The following is a 24,044-nucleotide window of genomic DNA, read 5'->3' as shown; positions in this document are numbered from 1 at the left end:
TTGCCCATAGTCCTATCACTACAAGCCCTTGTAAAAAGTCTCTCCCCAGCTTTCCTGTAGGCCCCTTTCAGGTACTGGAAGATCGCTCTTCAGGTACTGGAAGGTCACCACAGAGTAAAACAAATAAAAAAGTGACAAGAATGACATTAGAACTAATTGCTAACTGCAGCCAAGTGGGAATGATATCTGTACTATCCACCTTGTGCAAGGCATGGGCCAAAATTACACTGAATTAAATGCTGGTTTAGCTCCTTAATGCTAATGTGTACTTAATTATTTCTTTGTTAAGTTTCTTCTTATAGGCTGATGCTGCTGCAAAGGAAATGCAGAAAATTTCTAGATATACATGCTCGCCTCTGCTTCACAGAAATTTACTGTGATATATGATATTCTTAGCTAATATCTGATGGGTTTCAAGATAAATAATCTTGACTAACTTGGCATGTGTTTCCACTTCTACCTTTTCCTATTCTTCCTTTCTTGCTCCAAATCCTGTATATTCACACCCACTTTCAAACTCCACAGTTTTCTCATTTACCTACCAAGTATGTCCACTTCCTATTGTTATGTTTGAAAGGATTATGTGATCATGGAATGGAACTGACCATGTACAAACATCTTCTTCTAATTCTGACAAAGTACCTCAAAACTTGTACCCCAGTAGGGCATCCCTTTGATCCCCTGCTTATGTTCTTCACCCTTCATGCACGTCACAATCTGGCTGAGGTCATCCAACTCTTTTTACCTGTGACCCATGCCACAGAGCTGAAAGGAGACCATATTTAAAGATTACTCCTCCAACTATTCACATCTTTTTTTAGTTAGCCTATAAAAGAAGCTGTAAGTTCAAAGCAGAAATATTTATGTAAATCAAGGAATACAGGAGCTAGACTTCTTTACTAATATAAGTCAGCATCACCTTGTTCCCTCCAATGTATTATCAAGCTAGGTAACAGCAGCTGAAATGTGCTCTCTCAGGATTTTAGGATACCAGTGTAGCAATATTCAGATCATCATTTCCTAGTAGTACAAGAAATTCAGAAAATACTGAAACTCTAAGTGCTATAAAAATTGGTGCTAATGTCACTCCAAAGCAGGTTGGCAAAAAGCCTGTAGACAGCTCTGCAGAATGCCACTAGGCACCAGCAATAATTGTATCCTGAAGCATGCAAGGAAGGAAGTAATATAACTGTCTATTAAATGTAACATGTGCAGGAAGACATGATAATGTCATGAATTAATGATGTTCAGGAGATCGTGAGCCAGTTTCAGAGATGATGTGCTTTTCAGTAAGCTGCTCTGAGCATAAACTGGCAGACATTTTGTGTTGATGACAGAAGAGTAGTAGCATCAATGCAGCCAAGGATAACTTTGTATGAGAAAAAGTACGACGGCTCACTTTACTGTAGGGTCCTGTTCAAAGTTACCAGTGTCTTAGCAGGGCAGAAGCAGTAAGCATGTCCTCAGCCTTGGGATGGTTCATACTCTTGCCTATTTGTCAACAGCATCACTGAACACCTTCTTTGCTACACACCGCCACCTCTGTTCCCATGAGACAAATTCTCTTGGTGTGTCACAATAGCACTTACTTGACAGTTTTGCCAGTCCCTAAGCAGAGAGAAAATAACACCACATACTCAGAGTTTCAGGGTTTCACTTAATTGTGCCAGTACTTAATGACTCCCAGGAAGCTGTTCTGCTGACATGTCCCAGGTCCAGGATGAATCCCAGCACCATGAGGACCAGAAACAGTTGACATAGGGCTTACTTTACACCAAGCAGGAATAGTATTTGCTTAGATCTTGAGATTCTTTTGACCATTCAGGCAGTGCAAAGGAACCCTAAACTGGCCTGGGTCTTCAGCAGAAAACACTAAATGTGCATCTCTTTTGCTGACGTGAACTTGCATGCCATTTGCCATAGCTATGAATTTTGCACTTCAGGTCCAAATTCTTTTCAGGACCACCTCTTGTGCAATGGAGATCGTTACAAATCACGATATTTGATACTTAAGCCCAAATTATTAATTTCACTATGGGTAAATGCAGGAAATATATAAAAAAAGTTAAAAAGAAAAAAGGAAATATATTAAAAAAAAAGATAAAAAGAAAAAAAAAAGAAAAAGATAAAAACATCCTCCATTAAGAAGAAAAGGAGAGTGATTGTTGTAGGGAACTCCCTCCTAAAAGGAACGGAGGGACCCATTTGCAGACCGGACCCGCTCCACAGAGAGGTCTGCTGCTTACCGGGGGGCATCAGTGAAGGAGGTAGCTAGAAAACTTCCTTCCCTGGTCCATGAGACAGACTACTATCCTCTGATAGTAGTCCAAACTGGTAATGATGATTTAGTAAACAGAAAGACCAAAGCCATCAAGAAAGACTTCAGGGCCATTGGGAAAATGATGGAGGGCTCTGGGGCACAAACAGTATTCTGCTCCATCCCAGGGCTAAATAGAGAGGAACTGAAAGTCAGGAAGAAAAATTCAATTAATGCCTGACTCCGAGCCTGGTGTGAGGAAAGGGGCTTCGGCTTCTTTGATCATGGGGTGGCTCATGCACCCCCAGGCTTTGTTACTAAGGATGGGACGCGTGTGTCTCCTAGGGGGGCTAACGCCCTTGATAAAAACCTAGCTAAGCTCATAAACTGAGCTTTAAACTAGATGTGAAGGGGGAAGGGGTTGAGACCAGGCTAGACAGGAGCGAGCATGGACGTGGGGCACTGGTGATTCGGAGAGGGTGTGCTGGTGAGGACCACCAGTACCACACAGAAAGTGGGGGTGAACATACCTGGGGATGGTAAGGAAGGTACGGGCACTCTGGCACTAGCTACTCCATTTACCAGGTAATTGGGAATGAACTCTGTTCCCTCTAAGAGGGCTGAAGGCTCAGCAGCTCAGCTGAAGTGCATTTACACCAATGCAGGCAGCATGGGTAATAAGAAGGAAGAGCTGGAAGCTGTCGTAGGGCAAGGAGCCTATGATGTTGTTGCCATCATGGAAATGTGGTGGAATGACTCATATAACTGCAGTACGGCTATGGTGGGGTACAAACTCTTCAGGTGTGATAGGAAGGGTAGGAGAGTAGGTGGGGTAGCCCTCTTTGTAAGGGAGGACTTGGACACCATTGAGATTGATTGTGGTGATGAGGAGATTGAGTGCCTGTGGGTTAAAATCAGAGGAGCCCACAAGAAGGTAGATTTTGTGATGGGAGTCTGTTACAGACCACCCAACCAAGGAGAAGCAGCTCATGAGCTCTTCTATAAACAGCTGGGGTTAATCTCTACATCAATGCCTCTTGTTCTTGTGGGAGACTTCAATCTTCCTGATATCTGCTGGAAGTACAATAGAGCAGAAAGGAAGCAGTCTAGGAGGTTCCTGGAGTGTGTGGAAGACAACTTCCTTGCGCAGCTGGTGAATGAACCTACAAGGGAAGGTGCCCTCCTGGACCTGCTGTTTGTGAACAGAGAAGGCCTTGTTGGGGGATGTGGCAGTAGGTGGACGCCTAGGACTAAGTGATCATGAGATGATAGGGTTTTCTGTTCTAGGTGAAGTGAAGAGGGTGGTTAGCAGGACAGTAGCATTAAATTTCCAGAAGGCAGACTCTGAACTCTTCAGAAGGCTGGTTGGCAAAGTCTCATGGGAGACAGTACTTAAGGGCAAGGGAGCCCATGAGGGCTGAGAGCTCTTCAAAAAGGAAATCCTAGCAGCTCAGGAGAAAGCCATCCCCATGTTTCGGAAAAAAAGCCGGCAGGGAAAAAAACAGCTTGGTTGAACAGAGAGATCTTGAGTGATATCAAGAAGAAGAGAAATGTTTATGAGCTCTGGAAGAGGGGTCAGGCCTCTTGGGTGGACTACAGGAGGAAAGTGAGATTCTGTAGAGAAAAAATCAGAAGGGCTAAGGCTCAACTAGAAATCAGATTAGCAAAGTCTGTGAAAGATAACAAAAAATCCTTCTATAAATACATAAATAATAAATGGAGGACTAGGGAGACCATACAGTCCCTATTGGACGCAGAAGGAACAACAGTGACAGGGGATGAGGAAAAGGTACTTAATGCCTTCTTTGCCTCAGTCTTTAATTGTAAAGAAAGTTGTTCCCTTTGTGTACAAGCCCAGGAGCTAGAGGAGCAAAATTAGGCTCCCACGATCCAAGAGGAGGTCGTCAGAGCCTTGCTTGCCCAACTAGACACCCACAAGTCTATGGGGCCGGATGGGATTCATCCAAGGGTATTGAAGGAGCTGGCAGATGTGCTGGCCAAACCCCTTTCCATCCTCTTCCAACAGTCCTGGAAGACTGGGGAAGTCCCACTGGACTGGAGGCTGGCTGATGTTGTGCCCATCTACAAGGGTCGCAGGGAGGACCCAGGGAACTACAGGCCTGTCAGTCTGACCTCAGTGCCAGGGAAAGTCATGGAGCAGGTGATCCTGAGTGCTATCATGAAGCACATGCAAGAGAACCAGGTGATCAGGCCCAGTCAACATGGGTTCACAAAAGGCAGGTCTTGCCAAACTAACCTGATCGCCTTCTATGACAAAGTGACTCGGCTGCTGGATGAGGGAAAGGCTGTGGATGTGGTCTTCCTGGACTTCAGTAAAGCCTTTGACACAGTTTCTCACAGCATTCTGCTTCGGAAACTGTCAGTCTTTGGCCTGGGCAGGCGCACACTCTTCTGGGTGGAAAACTGGTTGGATGGCCGGGCCCAGAGAGTGGTGGTAAATGGTGTGAAATCCAGCTGGAGGCCAGTGACAAGTGGGGTTCCCCTGGGCTCAGTGATGCCTCCAGCCCTGTTCAAGGTCTTTATCAATGACCTGGATGAAGGCATCGAGTGCACCCTTAGCAAGTTTGTGGACGACACTAAGCTGGGTGGAAGTGTTGATCTGCTGGAGGGTAGGGAGGCTCTGCAAAGGGATCTGAACAGGCTGGACCGCTGGGCTGAGACCAATGGGATGAGGTTTAACAAGGCCAAGTGCCGGGTCCTGCACTTGGGGCACAACAACCCTATGCAGTGCTACAGACTAGGAGAAGTCTGGCTAGAAAGCTGCCTGGAGGAGAGGGACCTGGGTGTGTTGGTTGACAGTGGCTGAACATGAGCCAGCAGTGTGCCCAGGTGGCCAAGAAGGCCAATGGCATCTTGGCTTGTATCAGAAACGGTGTGACCAGCAGGTCCAGGGAGGTTATCCTCCCTCTGTACTCGGCACTGGTGAGACCGCTCCTCGAATCCTGTGTTCAGTTCTGGGCCCCTCACCACAAGAAGGATGTTGAGGCTCTGGAGCGAGTCCAGAGAAGAGCAACAAAGCTGGTGAAGGGGATGGAGAACAGGCCTTATGAGGAACAGCTGAGAGAGCTGGGGGTGTTTAGCCTGGAGAAGAGGAGGCTGAGGGGAGACCTCATTGCTCTCTATAACTACCTGAAAGGAGGTTGTAGAGAGCAGAGTGCTGGCCTCTTCTCCCAAGTGAAAGGGGAAAGGACAAGAGGGAATGGCCTCAAGCTCTGCCAGGGGAGGTTTAGGCTGGACATTAGGAAAAATTTTTTCACAGAAAGGGTCATTGGGAACTGGAACAGGCTACCCAGGGAGGTGGCTGAGTCACCTTCCCTGGAGGTGTTTAAGGTACAGGTGTGCGAGGTGCTAAGGGGCATGGTTTAGTGTTTGATAGGAATGGTTGGACTCGATGATCCGGTAGGTCTCTTCCAACCTGGTTATTCTATGATTCTATGAAAATACAGAAAAGTTGTGGACATACATGAACCACATACATGTGGTTCCTGAATTTTACTGTATGTTTATCAATCACCATTTGGTATGTATCTAGTCTAGGACAAAAGTCTTTTTGTTGTTAGCAGTGTCTCAAAGCACATAAAAGATTTACTTTGAGGAAAGGATCAGAGGGAGAAAAGCTCCTTCATTTAATTCAACTGCTTGGCCCATGCTGAATGCTAGACAGAGATTGCTGCAGAGAACACAGAGTACAGCAAGCTTGAGATTTAAGTAAAATAAAGACACTTGGTAGGTGCAGAGTGAAGAAGGCCATTACAGATATACCTACTTCGTTCTTTTAGCTAGTGGGTTAATATAAGGGGTTCAAACATCCCCAATTCTCTAGATTGCTTGGGAAAGGAAACCCGTGAGGTTTCTATTATTTCCACAACATTGGACTGATTGATTTCATTTACATGTCTAACTTTTAGTTCATGCAACTTGCCACTAATTTTGCTCATGGTGCATTTGTACACAGCCTTAGTTCAGGTATGTAACAGATCGGTTTAATTTTGTACACTTTTTTCCCTCTGCCCTAGTTGTGCAGAGAGCAATACCATGCACTCAGCCTGCTGATGGGATGATCATACCATTGACCTCCAGGCAACACATTCTACCTTCCAGCTTGAGCCCGTGAGACAGATATTCCCTATGCCACTTTACCCTATACAAACCACGTGCTACCAAGGACAGTATTACAGACATAATTTGCAGCACAAAACCAAAAAGCACAAAAAAGGGTGAAACCTTGAATGAGAGCTTTGTAATTGGAAATGGGGCTAATACAGAATAGGGTAGGCTCAGAGAATACGCCTGGTTCAGAGAGGAAGAAAACAGAATATCATGTTATTACAATGCATGCACAGAGAACTGTGAAAAGCATATTTGCTTGATAGATTGCATGTGATTAGAAAGAAGGCCTTAGGCACAGAAACCTACCTATTAAATATCTTTCTTCCTTTGGTCCTAGTAATCTATCTATCAAACCTTAGAGTAAACTTCATTTGTTAGGTGAATGACCTATGTGTCTCTCCTGCTTGGCTTTTTCACACATCCAGAGGTGAGTCATAATTACACATTATTAATTGGAATGATGGACAGGTCGCCACTCCCTCAATATTCACTGCCAGTTAATACACTTGCTCTGCTTTACTGTCACCTAAGAAATGCGGAGTGACTGGCCAGAGTGATTAGTGTATGGACTTAATTTGTGTGCAACACCCAAGACAACTGGCAGACATTGGGGTTTGGGGCTTTTTAATAGCCCTCTAAAAATAAATTTAAAAAGTCGTGATGCGGCAGATTACTAAATGTATCTGAGAGGGAGCACATCTGTAATTGTATGAGAAGGTGAACAGATTGCGGGAGAAAATTATCAGCCCAAAACATTTATCAGTGGACAGCATCTCCTGGCTATTTTCTCCTTTTTAGCTGAGATGGGAGGGGGCTGTTATTATTATTTCCCTTCTCAGTTTGTTCTCTCCCACAGTTCTCATAGGTTATCATTTCAGCACAGCCTACTGGCATCCCATCCCCAGAAATACAATTTTCCTCTGCCAAGAACAAACACACAAAGCAGAAATAGTCCTTCTCCCAGTGCCTACCCTCTGGGAGCTGGATCTTCCAGGTTCTGGAAAGCCACAGCTTCTGTTAGTCAGGGCTGATGAGGATATGCAGCTTGCTCCTGTGACGCTGCACTCTGCCCATATTTCTCCCAAGAAATACTTACAAGACAATTCAAAAAGCTCTAGGTCCTTTCTCCATGGATGGAGTACTTGAGACTAATAGAATTAAAGTCTCTTTAAATCCTGGAGAAAGAGCTTAGAGGAGACAGAAACTGTCTTTTGGTTTTTTGTTTTTTTTTTTTTTGCTTTATCACTGGTTGAGTCATACAATATTTAGTTTGGTTGTTTGATACATCATAGCATCAAAGCAAAAAAGACAGTTGTAGAATGAGTGACAGGTTAAAAAAGACTAGAGAAAAATAATGCAGAAAAAGCCTTAGACTGATGCTGAGAAGGTAGAAATAAGTCCTCAAATTTTCAGCGTTGCCAAGAAGATTTTGTTATAAATCTTGTAATATGGGTGGGTCTTATCTTGAAAACTGCAGTTGTGGTATTGAAAGATGACAAAAGAATATCAGCTTTCATTTTTAATTAAAATATTCCTAGGTGCAATGGGACAAACTTGAAAACATGACCAAAGGACATTCCTTGGAAATCAAAACTGAAAAATAAAGAATTCAAATATTTTATTTTATTTTACTTTATTTTAGAATTCCCCCACCACGAATTATACCCAATTTCTATGCACTGTTGGCCTTTCACTCCTAAATATTTCTGCCTGGTGGCAGAAACAGACAAAGAACCATTCGGCTAAAAAAGAACTACAGATGTTTCAGAAACTGCAGCCACTCTATTTTGGCAGCAACTTATAATCACAATTTTCTGATTATGTCCCTTGTCACATTAAAACTGACAAACTAGAATGTGCACATGCTGATCCATATAATAAACTCTCTCCTCTGGAGCTCATTTACTGAGGTCAACTTTCTTACATACTGCCTTGTCAATAAAGAAATATCATGGAAAAGCAATCTGCAATTAGGAAAAAAAAAAAAAGGTCTTCCAGACAGTCACCTTATCTGACATGCGTGGGGAAAAGAAGTGTTTTTCCTCAGTCCTACAGAATCATTAAGCCTTATGTCTTTGCTGGAGCCCCTCCTAATTAAAATCAGAAAAATTAATATCCAACCACAGTTACAAACTTGTCTTCTTTCCGAGTATCATAAATCCTTACTTTCTTTGGCTTTTCACCAAGATAAATCTATGTTCACTCCTGTAGTTTCACACACAGATGATAACAGCATCATGAGACAGAGAAGCACTACACACCCCGACATTTCTATCAGCTATAGCTAACAAATAGGATTCTTTATCAATGAGGCTTCAAAGCTTCTGCAGCAGAAAAGAAGAAAATACCACGATATAACAATCAGGGATAGAAAATCTTAAGCAGATAGAGTCTCCACAGGGACCTTTTCAAAGAGAAAATGTATTTCATTTGCGGAATAACCCTAGAGTGAGCTATATACTGCAGTCTAACCATTAAACACTTACACAAGACTTGCAGAAACTAACAGATGTTCCTTTTATGAGCAAAGACAAGTGCCATTCGGCCTTTTTAGACACCTATAAAAATTCAGGTAATTTTAAGCTATTTTAATAGCTGCCTGACAATTTTATTAATGCACTCTGCTACACTATGATTCTGTTCCCTTCACAAAAAGACTGACTCAAACCATAGATTTTTACACGCGCTAAGGTACATGTTGCTAATGCCTTCCTCTTGATTATCAAGAAAAGAAAACCAATTGTACTGACCAGAAGGAACAGAAAGATCTCTGCAGGATTTAACACAAACAGTGTGTCAGCCTGTAGAGATCCTATCTCAAAATGATCTGTGGAAGCTTTAATGATTTACTCAGTGTAAACTGTCAGACTGAACTACAGAACCTGCCCAGAATCAATTCTGTGGCTCAAATCCTGGCTTCAGCCATAGGTGACAAGGAATTTTCAATTTTAATCTTGGCAACAACTGAATATTTTACATCATCACAAGAAGAGGGTACCTATAAAAAGTACAATCTTTGCAGGAGAAGGGCCTAGGTCTATGACAGGTATAGTTTATTAAAATGCTGCTTCTCTGATAGAGCCAAATTCAGGGAAATTTATACAGCACCTGCTGACTCTCCCTGCCTCTCACTGGTGCCATCAGCATCTCACTTTCTGGCACACTAAATTCACACACAAATGAAAAGTTATGCATGCATTTGATATTACAACCTTATGCATAACAGTTCTTGTAGGAATATTATTACTAAACCACCTACACAAGATGTTGAATTTTGTGATGGTTGTTATTTTTTTTGTTTGTTTGCTCTTTTTCCTGAAGAAGCTGCAAAAATAGAATGAACCTAGATTGTTACCTCAGGCATTCTGCAGAGCAACATGCCAAAGCACCCACATACTGAGTGTTTGCAGATTTTAAGTTTGGGATTGACTATGTGCCAATCCCTCTTCAGCTGTGGGAACTTGATTCTGCACCAAAATTGTTGTTGACCTTTTCTGGTATTTGTGATGTCAATCTGGATTTGTATCATTGTTTGAACTCCCGACACAAAGCAAGCAGCCTCTATAGCATGTTTTTATTCATGCAAAGTATATAGGAATCCCAGTGTTCCTATCAACCTTCCCACTTCTCCTTGGATGCTTGGTTAATAGAGGTAAGTGATTCTACCTTAATGCCTTCATCAGCTTTCCAGAGAAGATTTATTTGAACAGACGAACACTAATTATGGCTTCTATTCTCTGGGTGACTTAATCTACAGGTAGAGTTATTTGAAATACACTAGTTGTGTACTCCCCAGTCTCTATTGTTAAAACGTTCATCATACTAGGTAGCTGGATTGTGATACTAACACATTGTAGTAGTAGAACATCACTGTTCAGTATAGCCTCTGAGTCACTACGGGTTCTTATAAATACTTAATACAGAGGCCCTTAATACTGATCTCTACAGGGATTATTCAGATCTCATTTGTGCGTCCCAGCTGTGACTTATACCTAGATAGCCTAAAGGAACCAGGCAGACAGAAGAATTGTCATTTGACACTAGGTAAAGCATAAAGACCATCTCCTGCTATGTCTACATACAGCAGCCATGACAAAGAGGCTGTGATCCTGACTGGAACTGCAGCTTGTAACACAAATAGTTACAGCAGCTGTTATAGTTAGGTTCCAAATAAATTCACAATCCAATTTACAATGAATGCTCTTGAGAATCCATATTTAACATGCAGTTAAAGTAAAAATCAGAAGTTTGGAAAAAAAGACCCCACATTTCAATTCCAAGAGTCTGCATGAGCAAGAATAATAAAACAATTATCTAATGTGGCCTTTAAAAGAACTTTAAGATTGATGGCAAAGAGCATAGCTATGGACTGCTTATTTTCTTGGAAGAATTCACTCAATTTCTGCAATAAAAGCATATTGGTTACACTAATCCTTGCTGTCTGAAATGCTTTACAGCACTTTATCCAAGAATGCATATGATCTCCAGTCCCACTCTTTTGCCCTCAGGCTAGGTGCTTTCTTGAGTGTAGAACTGTCAAAATCCAGTGAAAGATGAATAGAAAACATAATCAGTGTCAACTAAGTCACACAAAACAGGCATGACAGGTTATCTTCACCAGACTGTCTGTGAACTTATACCTTTGAAGTGAGTATTTTGGGGGTATATATATATCTGTCCTAGAGAAACAGGCTGCTTATCTTTGGGAGAGCAAGAGAGAATGAGGCTAAAGCAGAAATGTCCAAATCCCAGCTGAAAAGGTGCATCTGAGTCTTGAAATTTAAGTTATTGATTCCCAAAGACATATTTATGCATAGAGATTGAAACTTGCATATAAAAGGAATAATAATCATACAAACCCCAGTAACAGTCAAGAGAAATTTTTAAATGTTACATTGCTTGAGAGACACTTTTCCAGGCTACTGAAGAGAGGTGTGGATTTCTCCCAGAGCCTAAGGTTGCCACTTCAAAGAAGAGATTTTCAAATAAAATCACGTATGTACAGCCCCAATTTGTGCACTCAGTTACAGAATAGTTGGATCATCTATTGTAAGGGCATATGCAAGTAGCTTATCTGAAAAGGGCAGAAGAGCAATAATTTACAAAGGAATCATACTCCTTTTTTTCCATCTAAAGAGCGTATGTAACAGTAGCTTTACCACCAAAAATATTAAGTTACTATGGAAGAGTCTGATCATTTCAGCAAGTCTTAAGATGACTGGAAGAAGAACCTTTGCAGAACAAAGTATTGCAGGTGAGATTTAAAACTTATCATGGGCCTTTCTACACAGCAAATTGAACATGGTTAAACTGTAAGACAATCCTGAATATGAGTTTCTTCCAACCATGGTGTCCTTGAGAAAAAGAATCTGAGCTATTGGCCTCTCTTTGTCACTGTTTTTGTTGAGAAGAATCTTCTGGGCACAGAAAGAATCCTTGACTCTAGCATCTTCTCTCTCTTTACCTGACCTGTGTGGCTGTAAATTGGAAGAGGCTGAACCAGACTATCTTATTGGTTATCCTGCAGCAACCTGCTGCCTTTCCTGAATGGATGTGAAAAATTCTTCTAATTGCTCAAACATCCTAGTCCAAGGAGGTTGGTAACAGCTACTTCGAGCCAACAAGTGGGTGTTAGAACATTTCTAGAAAGAAAGCCTGTGGTTCTAAAGCTGCCCTCCAACCTTGTCAGGTTCCTTTGGAAGCTAGAACTTCACTTCATAGAAGTTTTATTTCTCTTCTGTTTAAGTAATAGTTAAACAAACATAACAGATTTGTCTCAAAGAAATCTTCATTAACTTACTTGGGACTACTGAGGGAGAAACAAGGATAGGATTGAAACATTAGTTTAAAAATAGATCCTTTAAAGGGATATTTGGGGCTAATGACATGAGACATCCTTTTAATAATTTTTTCAGTGCTGGAAGGAGAAATAAAGAGGGACTGAGGACAAACTGAAAATCATATGATTTAAACCAATCTTTCACAAACCAGAAAAGGAGCAACAGTATCCCTCCAAATGACTTGCCCTTGTTTTCCAGGATAACCCATTTCCATCGAGTCTTTGCCTAATGAGACTATGCCCTATGACACAGGCTGGAGAACAAGTTCTTGCTTAGACACTTTCACTTCCCTCTCCTCCCTAACACTTAGCATCATTACTTTGGGTGTACATGCCTTCCAAAACCATCTCCCATTTTGCTCAACTCCTGAGGCTGTGAGACTGTGCCATTAATTCTTTCTTTGTGCATGACCATCTGGGAGATGAGCAGATGTAGACACTGACCGATCTATTGCCAGGATTAAAAAAACTGTGGAGAAACAGGTGGTCAGCCAGAATTAAAAAGACAGACCAGACAACTTACAAAATCATACATTTGGGAGTTGTGATACGCGTGTTATGAGGGCTGGCAGTAGCACAGGGATTCTGTTGCTATGTGTATGTTAGAGTTTTTCACAGCTCTAATCACCATAAAAACCTTGTCTAGCTCTGTGAAGTCGGACTTACACCCACTATTTTACTTCAAGTAATTACCCTTCTCCATGTTCCCATATTTTTTGTCTGTATTTTTTTCAGTGTTAGGCCTGCCTATCCTCCATATTCCTTTCTTTACAAACAGTCTTTATGCCTGGTTTCTTTCCCCAGTAAAAAACAAGGGACCTTCATTGAAACTATGGCAGAAAATATAAGCAAGGAGAGGATCCCCCTCATTGCCTCAATTTGAACTTTGCTGTCTTTGACCATGCAGTAATCCATGCCCAAGTTCCATTCAGACACAGTTCTTTACCTGCTACCTCATGCTAATACACTATATTCAGTGAAATATTACTACTAATGGACAACAGCACACGATGAGACAGTACAATAGCACAGTTATTACTCCCTATACGTACATTTATGTAAATTATGGCTGTCAAAGTATATGTTTATATGAAGCTCAAGGTTCAGTGTAGGGAGCAGCTTGGTGAAGAGGTCTGAACAACACCTGAAGAGGAGGAAAAACTTTATATTCCTTCGTGAAGCAAATTTGTGAATATTTCAGTTAAGTAAGGTGATTCTTTTGGCCTGCAAAAGGGATATCAATGTATCCAGAGAAGGGAAAGGAAGTAAATGTATTGAGAAGCAAGTACTAGCACTCAGTCCTTGACTGCAGAGCTGAAGATAATAGCTCCTGCCCATTAGCTGGGTACTGCGAAAGGCAAAGAGGTCTTGTGGATTTCAGCATGGGACAGATACGACAAAAGTGCTCTTTTTTCTGTCACCTTTGTAACAGAATAGTTTATTTTGGCCTCTGTAAATAAATAGTACCATTTGCCTAGGCTGACTTTGCTTGAGGTGATTTTTAGAGAGCTGATGATATGCATCAAGGCTACACTTTTACGGGCCTGTAAACCTTCAAACCAGAATACTGGAATGCCTCTGCACTTATCAGCACACCATTATATATCTGAGGGCAAGAGGAGAACAGTAGGGTATATCTCTGACTCTGAAAAGCTGGCAACACTGGAGCCTCGGAGAATTAAATGGTTTTAGCAGTGTGTTAGCCAGGAAAGTACTCTGTTTTGTGGCAGGTTAGTAGGGAACTTTCTATGTGACCATATTCTTACACGGTTACACAGAAAGCGTCCTTTCTTGGTTAAATTATCAAGGAGTTTTTCAAAGAGCTATGGGAAATGGGGACAGGTAAAGAAAACTACTTTAGGTGGATACTTCAAATCCAGCACCCTTCATCAACTCATTAAAAGGAACAAGCAGTAACTCATTTGTATTCACATGTATAAATCTGCTCTCTTCATCTTCCTCCCTGATCCAAGTATGATCCTAACTTCATTCATTTTCAGTGTTAACATGGAAAAATTATACTGAAAGTAATAATTAGGCTTTATTAATAATAAGTAATACAAAACAAGTTATTCCAAGTATTGAATACCAATAGGTGCTTGAATGGTAGGTCACTACAGCATCATCGTAATTTTCTTTATCACCTAACGTATTGTCAAGCTCTCACCTGTCCCAAATAATTAACCAATAAAACCAACTACATCAATAACCAGCATTGTTGATCATTCCATATGGAACATCATTGAGGAAAGAGCTGGTAAAAATAACATTTATATGCAAAGACCAAAAGATTGAAAACATTTAACAAATCTCAGATAGCCCTTTTACCCCCATTGTACTGTTTGCTTTACAATTCTCCCTCCCCTACAAGTAATGACAGTGAAAAAATCATTAGAATACCTTTGAACTTGTGAAAGACGGCCCATAGCTCAGCAATGTCAGTGGCAAATGTTATGTCTGTGTCGAGGACAATTACTCGCTCAAGATTGGAAGGTAGAGTCTTGGTCAGAACCAACTTCATCAGCCCGTAAATCCCAGAGTAGTGTTTGTTGGGGATCCAAGACACTTCCGACTGAGAGGAAATGGAAAGTAGGAAAGAGGAAGAAAAAATAATCTTCATTAGAGAGAGAAATTCTGAAACTAGTTTCTTGTAATAGTGGAAGATCTCTGAGTAACAGCAATATAAGACCATAAAATGCCAGGGAAAGAAATGTCTGAAATCCTGGTTTTAAAGTAACTTCAGAAGCTCTGAAGTATACTAAGTTTCTGAAAGCTTTTAAATAAAAAAGTTCTTTGAGGCAACCACTTTACACAATATAATTAAAATTTGTTCAGTCTTTCCAACTTGGTACAATCCATTCTGAGACATCAGTGTATCCTGATAAAAATGAAATATATTTTTAATACAAAACTTCAGGTGTATTGTACATAGCTTTCATTTTCAAATGAAACAAAAACTTTATGTTTGCCATTCCCAAAATTTTCTGATTCTGAAGGAGAAGCAACAAATATAATTTTTTCCCCTTCTATTTCTTACAGATTTAGAGATCAGATTTTTGAAAAGCCAGTCATTTGGAATAATGGCCCAGAAAACTGCAAAACATTTGTTTCCCTTAAGCCTTACATATTTAATTTATAACTACTGACATCACACAGACATGCTCAAAAGTGGAAGAATGTATTTAGCTAAATTTTTTTGTTTGCTATATATTGAAGGGTCAAACCCAAACTTTTACATTTCTTCAGTGAGGTCTAAACAAAACATTTCTACAGCTTCTCTGCTGGGAGACTAAACTCAATCTTTCACTGTGCTACTGGCACTAGCATGTTCCAGGGGCTATGTTTCATTTTCTTTCTGTGAGACTCAACTTCTCAAATATAAAAAGTCACTGCTGAAAGTGGGACATAGAAGTTTTTGAAAAGTTCCTATTGCCCTGTCTGCAACTCCTCTTGTTTAATGTTTTACAGGCCATGCACTACAATTCCCAGATATTAAGTTTTCCCCTGAGTCATGCTCCAATTAACTCAATTTCTACTTTGTCTACAGGTGACCCGAGGGAGACAGATTTCACGATTTGTCCTGGCATGTTATACTTGGGACAAAACAGGCAGAAATTAAAGTATTCATAAAACTGAGAAGATCTATTTAGTTGTTTAACTGTCTCATATCTATTCAATAGCATTATAAAGTTTATTATGTGAAACAGCTTTTGATCAGAAGAGCCCATTTCTTCCAAATTCCTTCAAGGAAACCTTCCCATAACAGAATAGGTTCCTAAAATTTATTTGGAATTTGGAAGAGTGGTTGAAGAAAGGCTAATTATAGCTGCTTAGAGTGCATTTCATCTTGAATATAAAATAACAAGGCCTCTGCCCATGTAAGCTGACCTGCTCTTTTCCCTTGAAAATGGCACACAACTTTCTGCTGTATTCTCAGCATTCCTGTACCACGGCAGAGCTTTCTCCCACTGCTATGTTCATTAAAAAGAGTGAGGGTACTAGAGCAAACCTTTAAGGAGAAAGGTAAAACTTTTAAGAAGAAAGGCAGAAAAAGCGGATTATCTTAAAACAACCCAAACTAAAGGGCAAATTTAAGTGTGAAGTTTGTTTTTTTTTTTCCTTAGAAATCCATTTGTATTTGTCCTTCTCTACGCATATAATTCATATGTAATCATTTGCATGTACATTCTGGCTGGAATTGTCACCTACACACATATACGTATTATATACTTGTGCTCCATGTATGTTGTGTACTGTAGAATGCCAGAAGTAGCACAAGCAAGGAATCCTAGGATACTGGTATAAACCACTAGGAAGGAAATTAGAGAGTTAAGTAACACACAGTGTGGTTTAACATACGGGTCTGCAAAGCCATCATTCTTATTTCATTCTTCCTCGCTTGCCCTCTCTGTAATTTGCATGGTGCTTTCTCTAGCCTAGTTAAAATGGCCCAAATGCAGAATGTTTGTGAATGATTGGCTTTACAAGCTAAATCTGAGTTGTCTTCAGAGAACAAATATTCCTAGAAGATACAGAGGGAACAGAAAGAAACCCAAACCAGTCAAAGAGGAAAGTGAAACAAAACAGTGTGACATCTTTTGCCCTTTGTATAATTCCCCATTCAGGAGAAATAGCATGCCTCAGATCTCCAGCTCTCAGGATCTGTACTTTTGTTCATGAGAGAAGAGGAAAGAAAGGCATTTAGGTGGTGCTGACCGTGATTCTTTCAATTAAGCTAACTGAAGTAGTATCTTCTCACTAAAGATCTTTCACTAAAACTCTTCTTTATTCTTTCCATAATTAAAGAATGAAAATATATTAAATTATCTAAATTTTTCAGTGCTGCTGGCTATTAATATAGAAATTACTGGCCCATGAGTCTGCACACTGTACACAGCTGATCACTTGGGTAAATGCCAGAGAAGCAAGAGCAACAGCCTCCGTGTCCAGTGATGCTTTACCACAGAGCTGTCTTCCCTAACTATGACTATCTCTGGAAAAGACGGCTAAAGCACAGTGGCTGCGCACAGCCTAACTCAGCTTTTTCACAGTTGCTACCACTGTATAAAATGTTCATTAGAGTTAGCAGAAGTGCCTCTTTAAGGAGAGAAGTCTAATACAGAAATATCACTTAAAATCAAGCCTCCCAGCTTCAGTGATATAGAGGGAACAAAACACTAGCTCCTTGTCTGTTCGTGAAATAATTGAATAGTGACTACATTCCCAAGTAGGCAAGTATTTTTATTCTTAAAAACACTTGGGCCTGGTTGCCCATACATTGAGATCAAAGAGCACAACTCCTATCAAGTTATCACAAATATATTCAGCCAGACTTCAGTTCTTACACTGTGTATCTTTAGAGAACTGTAGTGAGTTTTTTCATTTTTTTTCCTTAGTACACTATTTTTTCCCCCACAATCACGTGATGGGGAAATTTCCTCATGCTTCCCAGGTGAATACTAATTACTCTGTAGCTGTAAGTGAAATCTGTATGTTGAGTCTCTCTGAAGGGGGTGGAGACTTGGTCTTGTAGACTTATCAGACAGCAAGTTTGGAAAACACTGCCAGCATGAATAGAATGACAGTGGGAACACCGACCAACAGGAAAGGACAAACAACTTATGGGTGCCTATATTATGTAAGATCAAAAGTCCATCAGGCTCAGTAGCCAGCATCTGATAGTGGGTGGTGGCAGGTGCCTACTGAAGAACCTAAAACCAGGCAAATTCTACAGCAATACCATCCACATATGTACTTCCATGATCTGGCACCGAAATTTGGAGACAGAGGTGGCACTTTTCTCATTAAAAGCTTTTGATGCATTTTTCATCTGTGAATTTTGTTGATTTTTGAATTCCTGTAAGTTTTTAGCAACCACAACATCTTGAAGCAGAGTGTGCCACAGTTTATTTACTACTCCTGTTTGTTTGGCTATCTACCAACTTAATTTGGGTCACATTTGTTTTCACAGAACTACCAGAACAGCAAACTTATTTCCCTGAGCAGTTGTGGCTAATTCAGAACGCATTACTGTACAGCTAAAGTTAGGATTCCTTTTTCACATGTGTCTTATTCTGCAATTACTAACAGCTGCCATTTAATCCTCATTGGGATAATGGCAAAGAAAACAGCTCTTAGAAAGAAAAATGTGGGAAATAGGATGCTGGTTTGGGTGCCAGTCATAAGCATAATTGTGGAAAAGAAGTGCTCTGGCTGAGCAAGGAGAAAAATGCATTTTGAAGTTATGTGCCAGGATGAGATACAGTTTCATATCAGCTAAAAGCCTAATTAATTAAATTAAATTATTATTACATTTCTGTTGAAACCTCAGGCTCTGGAAGGTCATCAGTCTTACAGGCTAAGATACAATGTTTGCAAATAGATTCTGCTGCACTCACCTTTCTCTTTGAGGCATCACTAAAATTATGGCAAACAGAGCAATAAGGTGAAGCACAAGAAAAGAGATAATGCATTTTCTGTCTTGTTGCTGGTTTATGTATACACAGACTGGGAGCACAAAAAGAGTCAAGCACAGAAGCAGAGGAAAGCCAAACTAACATTCTGTAGGACTGTTTCTGTCATTACTTACTATCTACTCTTAAGTACTGGAAGCTGACAGAAAACTTAACAGCCTGGCTTGTTATGTGCTTCCTGAATTGGGATAGGGTATATAACAGTACCATTAAACAAAGCACTCAAGTTGTAGCTAGACAACTACACAAACATGAGAGACTGCATTTCTCTTTCAAATGCAGCCCTTCCCCAGCTGACCAGCTCTGGTTACCTCCCTATCCTGACTTCTCCTGTTAAACAGATTTCAGTCCATACAGCATCAGGAATCACAGAATGGTTGAGGTTGGTAGGAATTTCTGGAGGCCACCTGTCCAAACTCCTCTGCTCAAGCAGGGCTACCTAGAGCTGGTTGCCCAGGACCATGTCCAGTTGTCTCACTGTCCCACAGAACATATAGCACTGTAGCATCCCCTAAGCTACAAAAACTGCTTCCCATTCAGTGTGATAAAATGAGGGAAGTTTAGCTGATGAAGTCTTTTCCCTGGCAGCATGTCCTTAAACACTTCACACTGGAAAAATGCAAACTTCAATACTGTATTGATTTTCTCACTACATTCGCTGCATCTTTCCTCAGGAAAAAAATCAATCAAAATAATCCTCAGCTATGACATAATATCCTCATCCCCCTCCAAATAAAAGATGCCTTTTCTGCTCATCTGACTTTACAAAAGTACCACTAGGGCCAGTATCTTGCAAGAGCCTGAAGGTCAGGCTGGCTGTACTGATACACCAGGCAGAAAAATAGCACACATGGAAGCAGAAGTTGCCACTTGCGTGCACCTCTCTCAGAGATGGGTTAATAAATGGGTTAAATAAACTCAAATCCCACTGCCACCCAGACTTACTGGCTGCAAGTTCACTGTGGTGGGGAAACAGCCAGCAGCAAATAGAAGGATTTAGAGAATAGAATAGAAAAGTATTCAGCACCTACTTGCTCTCACCAATTTTAAGATAGGAGCTATCTTCCTGATGATTATATCAGTTAGGCGATAAACTAACTTCAGAATCTTAAAAAAAAACAACAAAGCAAACCAAAAAAATCTTCCAGGCCACAGCACAATCATAAAGGGTATTGTAGATCTGCACAAATTTCATCTGAATTGTTCTGAATTGTATCTGACACTGATCTGAAAACCAGTGCAATCTACCTGGTGCAAGAACTTACAGCTGAAGGGATCTCTGTGAAGGAAGAGCATCCAAATTCTTTGGTAGCTGCTGGTTTCAGGCAGCCTTTACAAATGGCCCAGGCATAGGAAAGAGCCCTGGAAATTCTGATATATGAATCAGACAACAATAAAAAGTGTTATTTCCTGAAACTTGATAAATAACTTCCTAGACACAGTTGATAACTTGTTTTCACAGCTTTCTCATTACTTGTTCAGAGCTTTGCTGCTTCTATGAACACTAGAAGTAGCAAGATTTTTTTTTTTAATCATATGATCCTTATTTAAGACTAAGCTAATAGAACTGGGATATTCATGTCATTTCTAAAGTGGAGAAAAATAATGTTACCATTATTACTAAGCTTTTTGCAACACAAAGCATAAAAAGACAGGGGAAAACAAATTATTGTATTGGTGACACAGGACAGGAACTTTTCTTGATGCACAGTTTATTCATCACTGTTTTTCTGTTTAACACAGGGAGAAATTTGTCCTGCTGTGAATTTTGGACATACTTCTTCTCACACTCATGAATACCAAGTCACAATTCCAGCAGCACTAGCACAGATCAGGGTTACTTTCAGGATAATCTTTCCCATTTCACATTGACCCTATCTCAAAACACATAAACTCTTTGCAGGGCACATCTGGCTCATCCCCTTTGTTACTATCTTGCTTCAATGAGAGCAGCATCAATATCTTGTTGCTGTGATTGGGTTAACTGAATCATTGAGAAAGGAGGGGAACAGAAGGTTAATGTTTAAATATGGGTAAATATGCCTGTAGTCAACACATTGTATTGTTTTTTTACAGATAATAATAAAAAAAAAATAATTGAAAGCAAGAGAGAGACCAATTCCAAGTGACCAAAGAGCCTGGGAGGAAGAAGGTGAGTGCCACTTGTAGTAGATTCCTCAGGAGGAATGCCAAAAGGCATCTCCTTGCGTTTCACCTTCGAAAATCACTGCCTTTGCTAAATCCTTGTCAGCTATCCAATAAACATTAACAGAAGAGCTTTATTTGAATGAAAACAGACACTTCTGTTAATGTTTGGGGGACACCTTGTAACTTCAACCTTGAATTTAATTTTTTTCGTGGGTGATTCACAGGTTTCAATTATACCGATGCTCCACCCTGCCCCAAAGGTCCTTACTATTTATATGAATGGTTGTCAAGGAAACCCCAAATCCAGCAATCCTGGGTAACTTTTCTAGATTCAGAATTTCTGATGCCTGAGTATCTAAAGAAATAATAATAATTCATAGTGAGAAACAATTATAAGGAGATGGGAATTTATACATTTTTTGCTAAAATTATTTTTCTATTTCTGCTGGCCTTTGCTGCTGTTGTTCTTACTCATCACAGAAACACTGGTGACTTTAATAGAATTCTGCCTCATCTCTTGCTTTATGAACAGATGATATCTTCCACACATACATGCAACAAGTCTGGATACAAAGAGCAGTAAGCAAAAAAGGTTGAGATAGAAATGGATGATTATCTGAACCTCTGGGTCCTGGATAATGTAGAGCAAATGCAGAAACCATGGAGCAAGTCACAACTGGAAATGAAGATTAGATATTAAAAAGGCAGAACAAACAAAACCTCCCAAATCAGCATCAGCATACAGCAAAAGAGAATAACTGCAAATTAATTCTCATCTATCTAGCAAAGTCTGTAATGTAGTGTGACTGATTCTGATGCTTGTTTTCCTTGCTTTCCAAATCTCTCACCAATACACACATATGCACAAAGGGCAGACAAGTGGGAAAAAACTGATTTAAGAATGCTTCTTCAAAACAACTTCCTTAATAACAAAATTAACTGAGGGTGCCAAAAGTCAAGCCATGCTCTGCATTTGGAACCAACATGCTTTATACAGATGAAAATGCAGGCTGTTATATAAAGTAAAATGGATGCTTTTTTTGTCTTAGCCATTTAGGTAACAGGACATTCAGCGATACAGGTTCTTCAGAAAAGGAATGACTAAAAGGTAATTCTCCTCCTGGGATCTTTGAAAATTATCTCCTTTCCCTTAAGTATTTGGCTAGCTTTTCTCCACAAGGTTTCCATTCCTCCCTCCTTGCTTAGCCCTACCAAATGCAAATGGCCAGTTTCCACTAGACCGAGTCCTTTTTTTAATGCCATTTGAGACATGCTTCATTTTTCCACTGTTTCTTGCTACCTCCAAAATGCTGAATGCTTTCTTTGTTTTTTTCTATTAATTTGTACAAAAAGAAACTGTACCACAGAAAAGTCTGGCCAAACTCAATTAGTGCTATTTCTTGTTCCTTTGGGTCCTATGGCCTCAACGCCAGCTGTTTTCAGTGTGGCAGTCAAGGGCAGAGGACCTACAAGAGACAGACCATCCTGAGAGAGGTCAGTAAGAATAAACCAAACACCAGCCTCCCAGTCCAACATCTCCAGCAGAGGCAAAAGTGCAAATCCTCCCTAGAAGATAAGATAAGATAAGGCCTTCCCCCCCGCCCCCCCTTCTTGATGACAGTGAATAAGTGAAAACAGACACACAATCAGGACTAGATAAAATGGCAGGAAGCCAGAGCTTTCTACTAAAAACTGACTGACGAGTAGATCTGGCTAGAATTTAGCCAGTGGTCAAAAACAACTCATGGCTGCCTTTCTCACTTCACCTGTATGGAAAGATGAATTGCATGCTTTAATTGCTAATGAACTCAATCAACAAGCTCTTTGTACTAACCCATGAGGGAAGATACAAATCCATGAAAATATTATCACTGCCAGCTTTTTAATTTGAGTAACTATGCAAATACATGCACATTAGCTGCAGCCCTGCAAATTGCCATGCAGCTCTTGGGGTCAAAGTCCAGAGGTATCCAATCTGTATTTTGCATGATGTTAGGATATTAAACAGGTGTCATCAAGATGCACCGTCCAGAATAAAAACAACACCATCTTCTGCATAAACACATGCTATGTTGGACAGTCAATAGCCTCAGTTCAGTGACAAAAATGTATCTGAAGTGGGATTCTTTTCCCAACAAGATTTCATGCAAGCTTTCTTTTTTTAAGGATGATGAAAGAAGGTAGCAGAACAGTTACAGTTACTATTATTAACCAAGTAATGCCTGGCAGGACACCATAGGCCTAAAATATCAGTTATTACATTCAAAATAATCCCCAACCAAAACCCAAAATGTTGAGGGAAGGACTTCTCACACTTTTAAGGCAGAAAGATCTTGTCCTGTGTCAAATACAAAACAGAGTTGCAGAAGATAATAACTGATGGAAAGGATATGGGATTGCAGCTTCTGCCAGACCTCTGGCATTCTAATATGAAGTCAAAACATAGCAAATATATAGGAGAGAAAAAGGATTAATTTTTCTATTTAGAACAAAATCACTAGCAACTTTACAGCATCTCAACAGTCAAAGCACCTCTCTCCAGACCTAAACTTTTACTGTTTCTGCCTTCAGAACAACAATGGTGAAACTTCGTCATCTGAAAATGCTGCACCAAGCAAGACACCATTAGTGGGTGGGACACACATCCAGATGGTGGAATAAATGCCATATTCCATAAAGAACTATTAATTCTCTTATTTTCAGCAAAATCAAAGATTTTGCAGGAAAATAAATCATCCTCCATCCTGCAGGGTTGGAGGCCAGGTGAATGGGAACGTCTTATATCGCAATTATTGCTGCAAGAGAACAAAAATTACATGAAGCAGTGCTTTTCTCCAATGGTAAGTATTATTATAGATAAAATCTCCTGGAGACTAAAAAGCTCCAGGAATACATCTGGGATAAAAAGGATAATAAAGGATAAAATGCATTACAATTATGAACAAGCAATATTAACAATAACCTAGTATAAGGAGCACTGAACACAACAGAGGGCAAAAAAGTATTATTTTTTTTTTACTAGAAAGAGATAAGATGCCTCTCAAACAATGCAACATTAACTACAGAAATAATCTGAAGAAAATAAAGACGTTATTGGGAAAGCTGGCCTCCTCCAAAGCAAGAAATATTGAGCTTGATGACACCAGTCTAGCTTCTTGCTGAGGTTCTGGTTAAATATTGGTCAAATACTTCAGCT

General features: G+C 40.2%; 1 protein-coding gene across 4 annotated transcripts in view; it reads right to left on the bottom strand.

Moving 5' to 3' along the window:
• LARGE1 (LARGE xylosyl- and glucuronyltransferase 1) overlaps window positions 1–24,044 on the bottom strand; it is a 283,680-nt gene that overhangs the window by 95,172 nt on the left and 164,464 nt on the right. For all 4 annotated transcript variants that reach the window (XM_069857011.1, XM_069857017.1, XM_069857004.1 and 1 more), the window contains exon 6: window positions 14,628–14,799. In XM_069857011.1, the coding sequence (XP_069713112.1) occupies window positions 14,628–14,799 (172 nt within the window). The remainder of the gene's footprint in view (window positions 1–14,627; window positions 14,800–24,044) is intronic.

This window comes from Phaenicophaeus curvirostris, chromosome 1, assembly GCF_032191515.1.
Source record: "Phaenicophaeus curvirostris isolate KB17595 chromosome 1, BPBGC_Pcur_1.0, whole genome shotgun sequence".
Lineage (NCBI taxonomy): Eukaryota > Metazoa > Chordata > Aves > Cuculiformes > Cuculidae > Phaenicophaeus > Phaenicophaeus curvirostris.
This window is presented reverse-complemented; position numbering and strand designations above follow the sequence as displayed.